Source organism: Xyrauchen texanus, chromosome 17 (genome assembly GCF_025860055.1).
Source record: "Xyrauchen texanus isolate HMW12.3.18 chromosome 17, RBS_HiC_50CHRs, whole genome shotgun sequence".
Taxonomy (NCBI): Eukaryota; Metazoa; Chordata; class Actinopteri; order Cypriniformes; family Catostomidae; genus Xyrauchen; species Xyrauchen texanus.
This window is the reverse complement of record NC_068292.1, coordinates 20,188,514-20,203,645: the sequence shown is the minus strand read 5'-3', so window position 1 is coordinate 20,203,645 and position 15,132 is coordinate 20,188,514. Positions and strand designations below refer to the sequence as shown.

Sequence of the window (15,132 nt, the reverse complement as noted above, 5' to 3'; positions counted from 1 at the left end):
TTGGAGAATTTGCCACAGTTCTTCTATCTATTTAGGCTGTCTCAACTGCTTCTGTCTCTTTATGTAATCCCAGACTGACTCGATGTTCAGTGGGGACAATGCCATCTGTTGCAGGGCTCCCTGTTCTTCTATTCTATTCAGTTAGCAAAAGGAATGTTTGGGAGTCAAAAATAAAATGTCCTATTGACACACTAAAATTGAAGAAATAAATAACCATCTTAAGACAAATGTTTTTGTAAAATGTGCCTAAGAATTTTGCACAGTACTGTATATCATTAAATAATATAAACAGTATTTAACCGTAAAATATACAGGCATCAAAATTACATCCCATAAAGCCTGAAACATGGTCATTGTATTTTTACGATATATTTCTGGCAACCACAGCTGCCAGTATTTTACCGTAAATTAATGGATTTATTTTTTTTTTTTAAATGTACATTACACATCAATATACAATTAAAGATTTTAATGTAGAGAAAAAAAGGAGCAATTAAAAAGGTCCACTCAAATAATTTCATCCCCAAAACAACAAACAAATGTAAACAGCAGGTGAATCAGTGAGGAAAATGGAATGACATGTTGAAATAAGCAGAGAAACAAGGGAATAGGATGAAAGTTGGTTAAGCGCACACACACACACAGTTTTCATTACAAGACTGAGGACCATTGGAACTACAACTTGGATTAAGCAATTAGATCATACATTTTAATAGAAGAAGTTGATTAGCTCCTATGAGAAGTCTATAAATAAATAAATAAATCACTATGGCCCATTTGTCTGTTACACATACCAAAATCATGACATCATGCATGATCTCATATACCTTTTAATATCATTATAACTTCTTAAATTAAGTATATTCCAAATCAGCAAGACAGCTATAGCAAAAGGACTGGTAGGCGCCCATGTTTCTATTAATTTAAATGTTCTCAGATCTTAACTATTAGATTTAAATTTCTGATCACTCAAGCGGGACAGTACACATGTAAAATCTCACGTCACTAAATGCTAACCCCATCATGAATAAACCTTACAACAATATCTGATGTGTTTTTTTCACAGTGCTGTCTGTGGGCTATTCATTTACTTTCAGAGTAGACTAACATTCTGCAGTGGGTCCAGACACTAAACTGATGACCTGTGGTAAGGTTAGTTAAACCGATAGAGCCCTGCAGCATTATCACAATAAAGTGTCTTCTTCTCAAATCTAAATGACAATAAAAGACAAATTACTGTGAAGTAGTGTTAAGGAATGAATCCACATTGAAACCATGACTCAGACTGGAACAGCACATCTGAAAATGATGCATTCTGTCAGTTTGTTATAAGGGTGCTTCGCATTGCATAATGCAAGCAAACAAATTTGAGTTTGGGGATGGGGAAAGGAGGAAAACATTGTGCACAATGACTGTGGGCCAAAACGTCTTCCACTTTTCACTTTTGGTCTCATAAAATAACATCATCTGTCCGTTCTTTATCATGTTAATTATGCACAACAGCATGCGTGAAAAATAACAAAATTGGTTTTCATATAACAATGTCATCAAGAGGCATGTCTTTCATAAATTAGTAATTTACTCTTGCACATTACATATTTTTGGAATTGCCACTTCATGATTATCAAGAATATTAATCTTTGACTGACTTTTCATGACATTTAAGCAATAAAAAGTACAGTCATTTAAATAAAAATACATTTTTACATTTCACAGTGACATTATCATAATGACGGACTGATTAATAAATGATGGAATATTCTTGTAATGTACTCCCTCTATCTTTGAAATAATCTGATATCCTTATCTGTAATTAGAGATACAGTTCAGAATATGCGGGCTTCCCTGTGAGGCTTACCCAGTGTTGTTCATTCAATGACCTGATTTAATAAGGTAGAATGAATTAATCATCACAGTACTGAACAATATACTGTAAATTAACATTAAAGTTGAATGCTAAATAATTGAATCATTTAAATGACTAATGACCTCCATGAATCTCCAAAGCCTGTGAAATGTCTCTTGAAGGGTAATACATATGAAAAGGTAATCTAACAAAAGACCTGTGATAAGGGCATGATACAGTTCATCATACACCATTAACATTTAAAAGGCTATTAAAATACTATTTTTACCAAATGAGTTGACCTCTCTCACACATTTGATTAAGGCTTGAGGTTGCCATGTAACTATATTATCAGAATACCATAGAAGTATTAGATTTAGGATAAACTATCCAAACATCAAAATATCTTCTATATTAAAAATTAGAGGACATTTGTAATGTGATTAATCTCTCCTGTTTTGTAGAGATGGTAATTTTCCATGTTGCTACTGGTTCAGAAAATCTTTTTTAATACCAATTAGCTGGCCCAATGCCAGTTTGAAAGGAGAGTCCAAGGGAAGTGCAGAGATCAATGGGGTGCAATGTTTGTATTTAGTTTGCATAACTAAAGAATCTCACACAAAGTATCAAGGTATTCATAAAGACACTATAGTCCACACAACAGAACTGATCATAAACCAAAAGATATAGATAAACCCAGAAAATGACCAGAAATAAATAGGTCAGGATTGATGGCCGATAGCACGTGTGTGGGTTGACCCGATTCGAGACTAATCAATATCAATCTCTGTCTGACTTATATATTTATGGAAATCATTTCCCAAAAATAATTTGTCTAGCCGTCTGAACATTTTGTGGTTCTTTAGTTGAAGTGGCTTTATTATTCTCAAATCGTAAATAAAGTCACACATATGGCAGACACACCAATTGACACTGCAAATGAACCGTTAACTAGGCTATAAATTGTGGTCAATTTTACATTTTTACATAAATTTGAAAACGGTTGCCCACCTTAATTTGCAGCCTAGTGTGGCGTGCTTCCACGTCTCTCGTGTGCTTTTGTTTTCGATTAGATGCAATTACCGAGTCCGCTGACCGTTAAAACGGCGTGCATCCTGAGTGAGGAGATTTGTTGTATTGGAATTCCTTTTGAAATGTTAAAATTTCAATCTACTGTCTTTTGCGTTCCAAAATGCGCCTATTCTCTGGGCGCGAGTGCACGTTGATAGACGAGAGACAGGTTTTGAGAGAGAGAGAGAAGAGAATCCCTGAGGAATACTTGAAGTGAGAGATGACTCCTTAAAATCCCAACGTCTATCCGTCACGTTCACTCTTAAATTTGCACGCTTAGATTTGAAATCCACTGAGAGCGTTAGTAATCGCACTCATCGTCCACAGTCGCGCGAAAGGGAGGTTTCCCAGATTCAATTAAATAAAAACTTCCTAAATTAATTGTTCTCAGCAAAAGTTCGCAATAAAAAAATCCACAACTATGTTGTTGTCAATGACGTTTCCACAAGCATTACATTTTTAGTACGCAGAAATATGAAATCCATAACATCCAGGGTAGCCTAAATGAAATCTATCCAGTGAAGTGTGTCCATTTAAAAGGGTGACAACTAAGGCTATTAAGAACATATATAAATATATATATATATATTTGAAACATCGGACGATTTACTTCGATGTTCCAATTTGATAGAAATTAAGCAGGCAATACAAATGCATAAATGACAGATTGAGACTGTGGTCTTGAGGGTCCTGTTGATCAGGACTGAAGTTCTCTCTCTCTCTCTCTCTCTCTCTTCAACCACCCACCCCACACTCTTGCAAAAGAGAAATAGTGAATAGTGGAAAGGATTTACATATGTACTGTATTTAGACAGAGTGCACAACACATCATGATAGAGATTGAAAGAATTTAGGTGATTGATTGAGAGAAAACATCAGATTTCTCTACATGAAGCTCTTTTCACAAAACAAGAAAATGTCACAACACAAGGTTTTGCCAATATAATCAGTGCAATTTAACATAAATTCTATGGGAATTCCCCAAAATTACTATGGTTATTTACTGCTTTCATTTTCCAAAAAAACAAAGGAGGGGATGAACGATGAAAGAAACGGTTCAAGAGATGCAATAGATTCTTTGTCCGGGATGTTTGACCGAGATAGAGGGATTTAAAATACAATGAAAACAACAGAATGAGCGAGGGATGGAGAATGGGTATTTGTGTGCCAATGGAGTTTGGGGGCGGGGGTGGGGGGGTTGCATGAGGGTGGTGTTGTTTTTCTATATCACTAAAAGAGTATGTGGGAGAGTATGGGGATAGAGAAGGGAAGATTGAGAGAGAGAGACTACATTACCACTCATATATGTATAGTGTGCAAGTATCCATGAGGAAATCATATTATGTACAGTATGTAAGACTTCACCAGTGACATCTCAGACAGTGCTGCTACTGTAAGACACTCATGCAACCCACTCTTAAAGATCAAGACATTTTCCTCAGAATGCTTCATTTTTATTAATTCATCTCTTTTTTTTTTTAATACTACACTAGGTTTAAGACATTCAAGGGGATAAATGCACAGCTGTTCAGAGCTGTTTGTTAGGTCTTGCATAATTTAAAGCATGTACTATAAAAACAGTTGAAATACATGGTGTATTACTTATTTATATGAAGTCCACTTTCAACAACAAAAAAATACTCCCTCATCCTAACATCCAATTCATAAGTGATCCAAAATAACTTCCTTAGACTGGAACCACTTAGATGCATCTAAGAAAAATTGACTGAACAGACGTAACACATTTGTTTGTACAAACTTATTAAGGATTACCACATATTCAAGTGTCTAAGCTGTTCAAAAAAGTTCTCCTGGAACAAACAACAATTAGGGTCAGAAATTAAGAGGGGCGCAGTCCAAAAATGCACTTGCAATTCAAAATGCAGGGGCTAAAAAGGCGTATGTTTCTGTTTTTTTGTTTGTAACATCAGACATAGTTCTGCTTATTCCATTATTGTCCTAGTTATAAATATTATGGCATCAAATTAGATAATGTTAATTGAAATTCAGTATAATAGGGAACAAATTGTCAGTTTTGAAAATGTATTAATGAGACAGAGAAGACAAATTCAGGGTCAAATATTGCTCATTAATAAAAAAAAAAAAGTAAATTTCTGACACAGACTACAATATAGAAATAATGCAATGAAAACTAAAAATTGATTTAGCTACGTTTACACCTCACATCTACAATGGAATGGTGCTTTACTCCACTGAAAATTGAGACGTTCTACCACATACTTAGGAAAACAATGATGTTAGGAAATGGGGGGGAAAAAGTTTTCAACCTTTAAGTTTAATAAAATACATTTTGTTGGCAAAGAAAGAATATAAACACAATTATTTGTTTCCCTTAATGCAACAACATTATATCAGGGCTAATTGTAGGATTTTTTAAATACTTTGATGTCTAATTTTCTTAAAACAATACAATTTGGCAGCCATTAATTGGGAAACCTATACAATATCTAAACATGTGTTGTAAATAAGTAATATTAGGAGGACAAGAATAAGATCATTGGTCTTAAGAACGATCATTATTATTAAAATAATTTCATCTTTGATTTTAAATATGTTCTGTATTTAATGTGATTATATTCATTATCCCTGAGTTCAGATGATATAAAACCCAGCACTTTAAACATTGGGTAATTGCACATTACATACAACCTTGTAGAAACCACTTTCGGTTTTGGGTTGACCGTTCACACAAAGATATAGTTTATTTACTTCTAGCTTGCCAAAGTTTATATCTTTGGCCAGTTTCACTGACCCTATCCCTTCGAACATCTTCTCTGTAAAGCGCTCCTCTGCTTTGGCCAGGGTGAGATGGTACGATGGGCATCGTGAATGGCGATGAAGCCAGCCTTTCTTACTGAAGGCATCCTGCAGAGGAGTATTCAGGCTCTGGACATCTGAGAGTGGCTGAGGCATCACGTGGAGAACAGTCCCATTAAAGTGCTTTAGTTTTGGGGTGAAGGTCACAGATATAGGGGGTTTGTGGGAGTTTCTGATAGTGGTGCGCAGGAGTTCAGCAGCAGCACTGACTTCTTCAGGGCCCTTGAGCACAAGTAAGGAGAGAGTGACGTGTAAGGTTGCCGTGTTGACCCATAGTGGCTCTGACTGAGGGACGTGCAACAACACCTTCCTCTGAATGCGCAGGAAGGCCTGAAGAACTGCGGGAGAATCCACGCGGAAGCAAATGAAGTGGGTGGGTCTGCGTGGTGGGCGGCTCGACCGTGGTTCTTGTGGTATGGATATAGGCTCTGTTTCTTTATCACCCTTTCCATCCCAGCTGTCTTTCCATTCTTCCTTTATCTCAGTGCTTTCTTCTCCTTTCTGAGTAAGCAATAATTCCTCTGCCAACTGAGTTAAACCAAGATCTTCAGTAGACTGCATCTTTTTGTCTTCAACTGGAGGTTCATCTTGCAAAAGTATAGTGTTAACACAGGATTCCTTATCAGTATTTTCAGCTAATGAGTGTTCTACTTCATTTCCCAGCTCACGTTTGTTTGTTGTAAGTGTAGTTACAACATCATAATGATCTTTAGAAAATTCTGAAGTTGCTTGCTCTAGGTCATTTGAAACATCTTCCATGTTGGCAGTCTCTTCCTGTTGTCCAGCATCAGGTATTACATTTTCTGAGAATTGAGTAAATTCCAATAAATCAAACTTAAGAATAATAATGAATGTTTAAATATAAATGGACCTCAGTTTATATAGAATTTTATGTGAACGAAAAAGGTTTGTTCACATCAAATATGGTGTTTCCCATATACCCTGACAAAACATTTCAGGTCTGTTATTTTTCTGATATAAAGTAATAAAAACAAATCTTCAACCAATCAACAAAGTCTTTTATATCAATATAACTAATTGCTGAAAACTGAAGATTACAATACTGGTGGCAAAATAGTATAAAGTAATAAGAGTCTATATCTCTAAGGTGTGTCTCACCTTGTTGTTGATTCTCATCCCCAAAAGGAGGCACAATAGTCTGCCCCGTGGAACCAAACACCCTGTCAGTACGACTCTCTTTGTCCCACACACGCTGACCTTTATAGCTGAAGTACTGGATCCTGTGACGAGGGAGAGCAAGCTCCTCAGAAAAGTCACAGTCACAAACCTATCGATTAACAAACAAGTGTTAGTTCACCCAAAAATGAAAATTCTCATGATTTACTCACCCTCATGCCATTCCAGATGTATATGACTTTTTTTCATTTGCTGAAGACAAACAAAGATTTTTAGAAGTTTATCTCAGCTCTGTAGGTCCATACAATGAAAGTGAATCGGTGCCAACATTTTTGAAGCTCCAAAATCCAGGAAACATAAAACTACTCCAGACAACTCTGGTGGCTAAATCCATGTCTTCTGAAGCAATGCAATTGGTGTGGGTGAGAAACAGATCAGTCCTTTTTTTCTTCACTTTCACATTCTCCTTCTGTTTTTGGTGATTCACATTCTTAGTGCATATCACCCCCTACTGGGCAGGGAGGAGAATTTATGAAATAAAATGACTTTAATATTGATCTGTTTCTTAACCACTCCCATCATATTGCTTTAACCACTGGGAGTCATATGGATTACTTTTATGCTCCCTTTATGTGGATTCTGGAGCTTTAAAATTTTGGCACCTATGGATATACAGAGCAGAAATATTCTTCTAAAAATCTTCATTTGTGTTCTGCAGAAGAAAGTCATACACATCTGGGATGCTAGGAGGGTGAGTAAATCATGAGATCATTTTTATTTTTGGGAGAACCATACCTTTAAGGGAGACATACGAAGCTCAAAACACCTTAGACCGCTTTACATCTTGTGATTTTTTGAGCACACATAAACTTAGAGGATATGTTTCTAACATGATAATGATTCACATGAACATGGCCTTGATGTTATACACCTGAGCATCCCATGAAAATTCGGAGAATGGGCGTTCCAGCACCCCGAGGAACCGGTCCAAGTGACCGACCATAAAATCAGCTGGGTCCACAGAGGTGTCCCATAGAATCCTGGATATGACATCATCGGCAGTACGCATGCGTGGCTTCTTCTTTATCCCTGGGACAGAAAGACCAACTATTAGTCATGAGTGGCAGATATGGAAGATAAAGTGCTTCAGCAATTTTCATCACTGAATCTAGTGTCACACCTTCCCGCTCAATCTTTGCATGCTGCTTCTCTTTCTTTTCCTTATTCATCATTTTTCTGTTTTTACGGTCCATGCTCTGCTTTTCTGTAACCAGTCTGTGATCTTCCTCTGTTTGTGTACTTTGAGGGACATCAAGCACACTGTGAAGACAGGAAAGAGAGATGCATTATTTATTAACTCAGCTTAGAACCTTCAACAAATATTCCCGGGACCTATCACAATTTACATCTTTCAACAACAAGACAGTTAACTACTGTGCCATCTACTCTTCCAACCCTCTGCAATGAAAATGTTCTGAGATAAAGAGCGCCTAGCATGAGGCTACTGACATTGTGTCATGTACACTCTGACATCATTCAGAGTGAATGACAGACCTGTGAGACAGTCGACATCTGTCTCCAAAATGACATCTGCCCAAGAGGAAGTGCTGGCAAATGTTGTGTCTGCTTGTTTCTTGTTTTTTCTCATCTGTATTGAAAGGAAAAGGGAGGAAAAATACAGTAAAATCATATCATTGGTCAATCACTTATATACATACAATCGAAATCAGAAGTTTAACTACACCTTAGCCAAATACATTTAAAGTCAGTTTTTCACAGTTCTTGATGTTTAATCATAAAAACAGTCTTAATTCCAGAATGGGTTGCTGGAATTTTGGCCCATTCCTCCAGACAGAACTGGTGTAACGGAGTCGGCGCACATGCTTTTTCAGTTCTGCCCACAAATTATCTATCAGACTGAGGTCAGGGCTTTGTGATGGCCACTCCAATTCCTTGACTTTGTTGTCCTTAAGCCATTTTGTCACAACTTTGGAGGTATGCTTGGGGTCATTGTCCATTTAGAAGACCCATTTGTGACAGAGCTTTAACTTAATGGCTGATGTTTTGAGATGTTTCTTCAACATATCCACATAATTTTCCTTCCTCATGATGCCATCTATTTTCTGAAGTGCACCAGTCCCTCCTGCAGCAAAGCACCCCCACAACACGATGCTGACATGGTTGGGATGGTGTTCTTTGGCTCGCAAGACCCACCCTTTTTCCTCCAAACATAATGATGGTCATTATGGCCAAAAGTTCTTTGTTTCATCAGACCAGAGGAAATTTCTTTATCCCCATGTGCACTTGCAAACTGTAGTCTGGCTTTTTATGGTGGTTTTGGAGCAGTGGTTTCTTCCTTGCTGAGCAGCCTTTCAGGTTATGTCGATATAGGACTCGTTTTACTGTGGATATAGATACTTGTCTACCTGTTTCCTCCAGCATCTTCACAAGGTCCTTTGCTATTGTTCTGGGATTGATTTGCACTTTTTGCACCAAACTACATTGACAGAGACAGAATGCTTCTCCTTCCTGAGCGGTATGATGGCTGTGTGGTCCCATGGTGTTTATACTTGCGTACTATTGTTTGTACAGATGACGTGGTACCTTCAGGCATTTGGAAATTACTCCCAAGGATGAACAAGAACTTTTTTTCTAAGGTCTTGGCTGATTTCTTTTGATTTTCCCATGATGTCAAGCAAAGAGGCACTAAGTTTGAAGATAGGCCTTAACATATATCCACAGGTACACCTCCAATTGACTCAATTAGCCAATTAAAGGCTAATTGCCAAGAATTTTCCAAGCTGCTTAAAGGCACAGTTAACTTAGTGTATGTAAACTCACTGGAATTGTGATATAGTCAAGTAAATATAAAAAAATCGTATTTGTGTCATGCACGAGTTTCATTTCATGAATATGAAATTTGTGGAGAGGATACAAAATTTGTTTTAATAACTTCAACCTAAGTGTATGTAAACTTCTGAATTCAACTGTACATTCTACTGATTGACAGGTTTTTATGGATAATATCTACAGAGATGAGTGGAGTGGCAAAAGGCAGTTATAATGCTAATATAATATATATATATATATATATATATATATATATACATATATATATATATATATATATATAAATTCAAATTTTATGGGAAAATTTCTTCAAAATTAAAAAAAAAATAGACAATATTTGTTATAAGAATGCTTAATAAACATTTTATTCAGTCATTACATTTTGGAAACTGACAGAACAGGGAACTACAACTCTGTGAAATGGCTATACGGACATGATAATCGGCTGATGTTGATAATCTAAAAATAAAGGTTTAATCTATATCCCTTTAAGATCTTGTTTATATATTTAGAATGTAGGCAGATACAAGTTAATAGCTCACTGATTAGTTATGGTAGATGTACTTAAAGTGAAGTCTGCCCACACTCCTTTTTAGACATGTAGTGGTGTGAAAAAAATGAAAATGATACCCAAAACAAGACAACAGGTAAAATTAAGAGGGATGGACTAAAAAAAGCAAATGTTTCAATGCAGCAGGTTTCAACTCATGTCTTCAACCCCACCCACCACCTATGCCTTTACACTCCTATTGTTACATAACAAACAAGCACACCCTTAAACTTTAACTAGAATGTAGAAACATCCTCATTGTATCCTTAAACTACCCATGTAACAACAAATAACAACTTGAGTGCTTCAACAGAACATAAACGTCCAGGCTTTAAGGCCAGGATTTCAAACTGAGAATAGCACAATAATAGATTTCCTTGTAAATGCTCATAGAACCACTGCTGTTGAAAAGCAGACCCCTCGTTGTGAGTTTTTCTATTTGGTTCTTTGCACATATATACAAAAACAATTGAAAAGAATTTATGTAATAAATGTATACTTAGCAAAGGCTGTATCGAGGATAGTGTTTAAACACAGTTTCTGTTGAAAGTGTACTGAAAGGCTTTTCACTGCCATCTTCAGGTCATTTGTATATTTGCACTGTAAACAAATTAATTTGCGGCTCCAGCATTTCAACTATTGCGTTAAAAGTGTTGTAACATAAAGGCTAAAATGAAAATAGACAAATAAGCATATTTCAATCCATTCTGAATTAGTATATTTCAACTTACAAAAATGTATTATAAAACCCAATCGTGCTGTAAAATATAACCTAATATAATAAATAAGTAAATAATACTAAACACTCGATTTATATCGTTTATTTCAAATAACACAATGAATACAATCAACAATTACAATCTAATTAATTGTTAATTAATTCTTACCTCTGTGGATTTGTTCGTCAGAATCTTCTGGGAAGATTTCTTTTGTACTCTCTTCCTCAATCTCCATGTTTAACAGCTTCAACTGAGCTTAATTAAAAAAAAAACACACGTTCCATTTAGTTATTTAAAAAGCAACTTAATACAATGATTTTGGCATAACGTGTTTTAAGTCTAACTTATCAAACATTAAAGTCAACAAGTAATACGAATATATAAATATATGTCAACAAGAACACCCTTATTACATCTTCCACAAACAACCAAAAAACTAACGAGACAGCATAAAGACAATACGAGTGAGCAAAAATCACACTACCTCAAGTCGCACACAAAACCACACTGTATTGGAAGTTGACCGGTTAGTGTTAATAATCTTTAACGTGTACAGGATGACATCATGTAGTAAAAATGACTCATACTGTACAAATGGCTTCAAAACTACACAAGACATCAATGGCGCAATGTAACACAAAACTTACTGAACAACGCCATTATATAGCCAAACACACTGACTGTCTGTATTTTACAGATGTATCACTTACAGTGCGTCTTTGTAATATAGTTATTTTAAAGTTGACTTACTGTGCTGCTAGGTAGTGGCTACGAGTCTAATGGTCACAATCGTGACTTCCGGCCTCAGCTCACGGTGGCTGATGGGAACTGTAGTTTTCAGACAGAAAATTACACCACTTAAGATAATAACCATATAGGTGACCTTAACATGAAACTACATCAGGAGCATGAGCTAGATATTAGTAAATTAAATTTAAGTGTTTCGAGGTTTGTTCAATTTGACAGACAGGACCACCTGTGTGTCACGTACACTGTTGTTGTGCTCCAAGCGCGTGTCTTTCCCGTCACATGACGCGTAAGAAAGAGAAAGGATTGACTTAACGATGTAAACACAATAAAAACTAATAATTTTGACCATGCTTAGGCGACTATTTTGTAAGTCGTACATCGGTGAGGATGGCGTACTATTTAACTGAATATGTTCAGTAATAAAATATTAAATTGTAAGTAACATTCATAACCATGCTAAGCTTGTAGATAACTAACTGTGGATTCTCTGTTATAGTGTTTTGTTCTTGATAGTTTAGTGTCTGACTACCAGTTGGTGCTATAGGCCTTCCCAATTGATAACAAAGGTAAGGAAATTGTGTTTATTTATTTATTTTTTTAATATATCTGTGAATCTAGTGTTCACGACTTGCTTTTAAATTTAATGCAGTTCCTAACAGTGACATTTTCTGCCAGGGTGAACTCTCTGACCCTCTGCTGTTTAATAATATTATTATTATGCATCCTTATAAAAGTGTAGTTAGTGCCTGCCTGGTACACTCACCCATTTAAGATGTAGGTTATAACTAATCTTAATAAATTATAAGTCAGCGATAATAGTGCATGGACTTTTATTCCATATAACCTTCTATTTCATCCAGATGAATGCTTTAGTTGCACTTTGCCACTTCTGTGAACTCCATGGCCCACAGACTCTGTTTTGTACTCTCCACCCTCCCTCTCCATCTCCCCCGCAGCCTGGTTCAGCCATTCCTGGTGACAGGAACCGAGAGGGGAGAGGGACTCACCATAAGAGCCAGCAGCTCTGCCACGCTAAGATCTGACATGTGCAAGGTAAATAAGGAAGTAATGAATCTTATTGATTGCACTGCTTTTTTACTAAATCTATTTTCTCTTATTGAATCAGTTGCTCACATCTCTCTCTTACCAGGGCTGTTGTTCCCTACTTGTATCTCACCCAGGCTTTGTGAGTGTGGATGGTGAGACAGGAATGAGCCAACAAAACCCAAGGCAGCCACAGCTCTTCAGCATGGTGCGACAGGCGTGTGTACGTAGCCTCAGTTGCGAGGTGTGTACATGAGTCACACACAGCCAGAAAATATATATACAGAGCTTATTTGACCAATTATGAAGGCTTGTAGAAGATCCACTTTGTTAATATCTCTTATTGCTTATACAAATGCATGTTATTTAGTGTACTTAAAATATTTTAAAAGCTTATATCAATGTATTTACAATTTATTGACAGAATATGCCTCTTAGATGGATCCATATGGTACTTATTTTAGACTACATTATTATTTCTCAGCTTTTCAGGTATGTCCTGGAAGGGAGGGGCCCATCTTCTTTGGGGATAAACAGCATGGATTTGTTTTCTCCCATACATTTTTCATCAAAGACAGCCTGGCACGTGGCTTCCAGTGCTGGTACAGTATTGTCAGCCATAGACAGAATCTACCTCATCAACTCCTGGCCATTCCTGTTGCGCAACTTGTGGCTAACTATTCAGAGTCTACAAAGCACAGCACTCAAGGTGCTGGACTACACCACCCCACTGCCTTTAGTATAGTGATGTTTCACGGAGTAACTCTTTGATGATTACTTGCAGTGCTGTGGGACGAACAACAGAGTGAGACATAGTGCAACTAGTTTAGTCAGTACTGTGTTTGGTATCATTATCACAATTTCTGTGAGTCACAGGTTCCCCTGTAACTCATTTTGTTTCATGATCATTTTCATCTGAAGTAAAGTTTATTATCAACCTACAACTTTAAATTAAGCTGACTTTCCATAGCCAAATTTTGGGAGAGATTTTTAACAGTCTAAAAAAATGCTCATTTATAACCCATGCCAGAGCAACTTCGTGGATGATAAAAGTTACCTATCTTTCTCTTTGTTAAATGATCTGCAGGTTTTTGACAGTGAGCAGGGTGTGTGTCCACAGAGGGCTGTGCATATGAACAACGCATTCTCTCCAACAGTGTTCCCCCATCAGCGCAGCAGCAATGCTGCTTGTTTGCTCACATTCCTAACCCAACACAACAACCTGTGGGCCAGTCTACACTCCTCATTCAGTTGGTGCGTAAAACACACCAGGGTTCCTATGTGTTCTGGAAAACCTGCAAATTTGCAATGCAGTGTTCCAGTCATGAAAATTTGAAAAATACCTAAATATCCTGGAAAATAAGTATTTGTCCTGGAAAATATTTTAGTGAATGAATCTCTGTCACATACATTCTCTGTTCATCTGATGTCGTCTCTGTTTCAAGCCAACAATATAGTTTAAGTATTGATATAGTACAAAATAAGATTGTTTTTGTTCTAACATTGCTGTTAACCAAAAAACATTTTAGTTATAAACTTTAGGCAACAATGAAGGCCAGACCACAGATTTTTTTCATACCCTAGGTTGGTAGTATGGTGATTCGTCCTTAATACCTGGGGATGCAAATACATTTTCATTAATTCAATGGTCTGAGTTAGCTTATACCACAGTTACCACATGTAGTATACTGAAAACACAGACAGAATCACGGAATCTTGTCATAAAAATGGCAACAGCTGTAAAACATAGAAGCTCATTGAATATGACATTTGTGGAAAACAAAATTAATGTTTGAATGCACAATTAATCAAATTAAAATTGAGATATGCCCTAGTGTGATAATTAAACTGCAAAAGTATGTGATTTAATTAAATAATTATATAATCTGCAAGTGATGGGCACTTCAAAATGAATGTGTGAAGCCGGGTGCTCATACACTGAAAACACCTCATCGTGATCGTCATGCGCACTCGTGTGTGTGTGTGTGTGTGCGTGTGCAAGATGACAGCGAGCAGAGAGCACTTTGAAGTGCACAGTACATACTACATATTTATTTAATTAAATAACAGCTTTACATGGATTAATAATCGCAATGGACCATGCAGCGAACTGCTTATATGGAATGAGAAACTACTGCCAAAATCACACAGAAACAGCTAAATAAACACTTGATTTACATGACGCATGTGTTTTTAAATATATATTTCACTTGTTGGGCACAAAAATGTCCTGGAAAATTGTGCCTTTAAAAGAGGGAGAACCCTGCATGCAGTGTTCTGAACAATGTAAAAATATTTAAAAATTCTTACAACAAGAAATATTTACT

General features: G+C 36.5%; 2 protein-coding genes and 1 pseudogene across 4 annotated transcripts in view; 1 reads left to right on the top strand and 2 right to left on the bottom strand.

The window, feature by feature from the left end:
• The window catches only part of LOC127657510 (protein tweety homolog 1-like), a 35,882-nt gene extending 32,259 nt beyond the window's left edge, over positions 1-3,623 (bottom strand). The window contains 1 exon segment of the mRNA XM_052146323.1: positions 2,858-3,623. The gene's annotated coding sequence lies outside the window, so the exon portion shown is untranslated.
• A 604-nt stretch (positions 3,624-4,227) lies between these two features.
• On the bottom strand, positions 4,228-11,822 carry leng9 (leukocyte receptor cluster (LRC) member 9). Of its 3 annotated transcripts, none has more exons than XM_052147761.1 (7): positions 11,762-11,799; positions 11,180-11,261; positions 8,447-8,540; positions 8,073-8,212; positions 7,824-7,981; positions 6,875-7,043; positions 4,228-6,558 (listed from the first exon to the last, which is right to left on the bottom strand). In XM_052147761.1, the coding sequence occupies exons 2-7, from the start codon at positions 11,244-11,246 to the stop codon at positions 5,555-5,557; spliced, it is 1,632 nt and encodes a 543-aa protein (XP_052003721.1). In that variant the 5' UTR covers positions 11,247-11,261; positions 11,762-11,799; the 3' UTR covers positions 4,228-5,554. The 3 variants fall into 3 exon arrangements, with proteins under 3 accessions (XP_052003721.1, XP_052003722.1, XP_052003719.1); XM_052147762.1 differs by lacking the exon at positions 11,762-11,799 and adding an exon at positions 11,496-11,594 and having other exon boundaries at positions 11,180-11,266; XM_052147759.1 differs by having other exon boundaries at positions 4,229-6,558; positions 11,180-11,266; positions 11,762-11,822.
• Positions 11,823-12,049: 227 nt separating this feature from the next.
• Positions 12,050-13,971, top strand: LOC127658211 (folliculin-like; annotated as a pseudogene).
• The last annotated feature ends 1,161 nt before the right edge of the window (positions 13,972-15,132 follow it).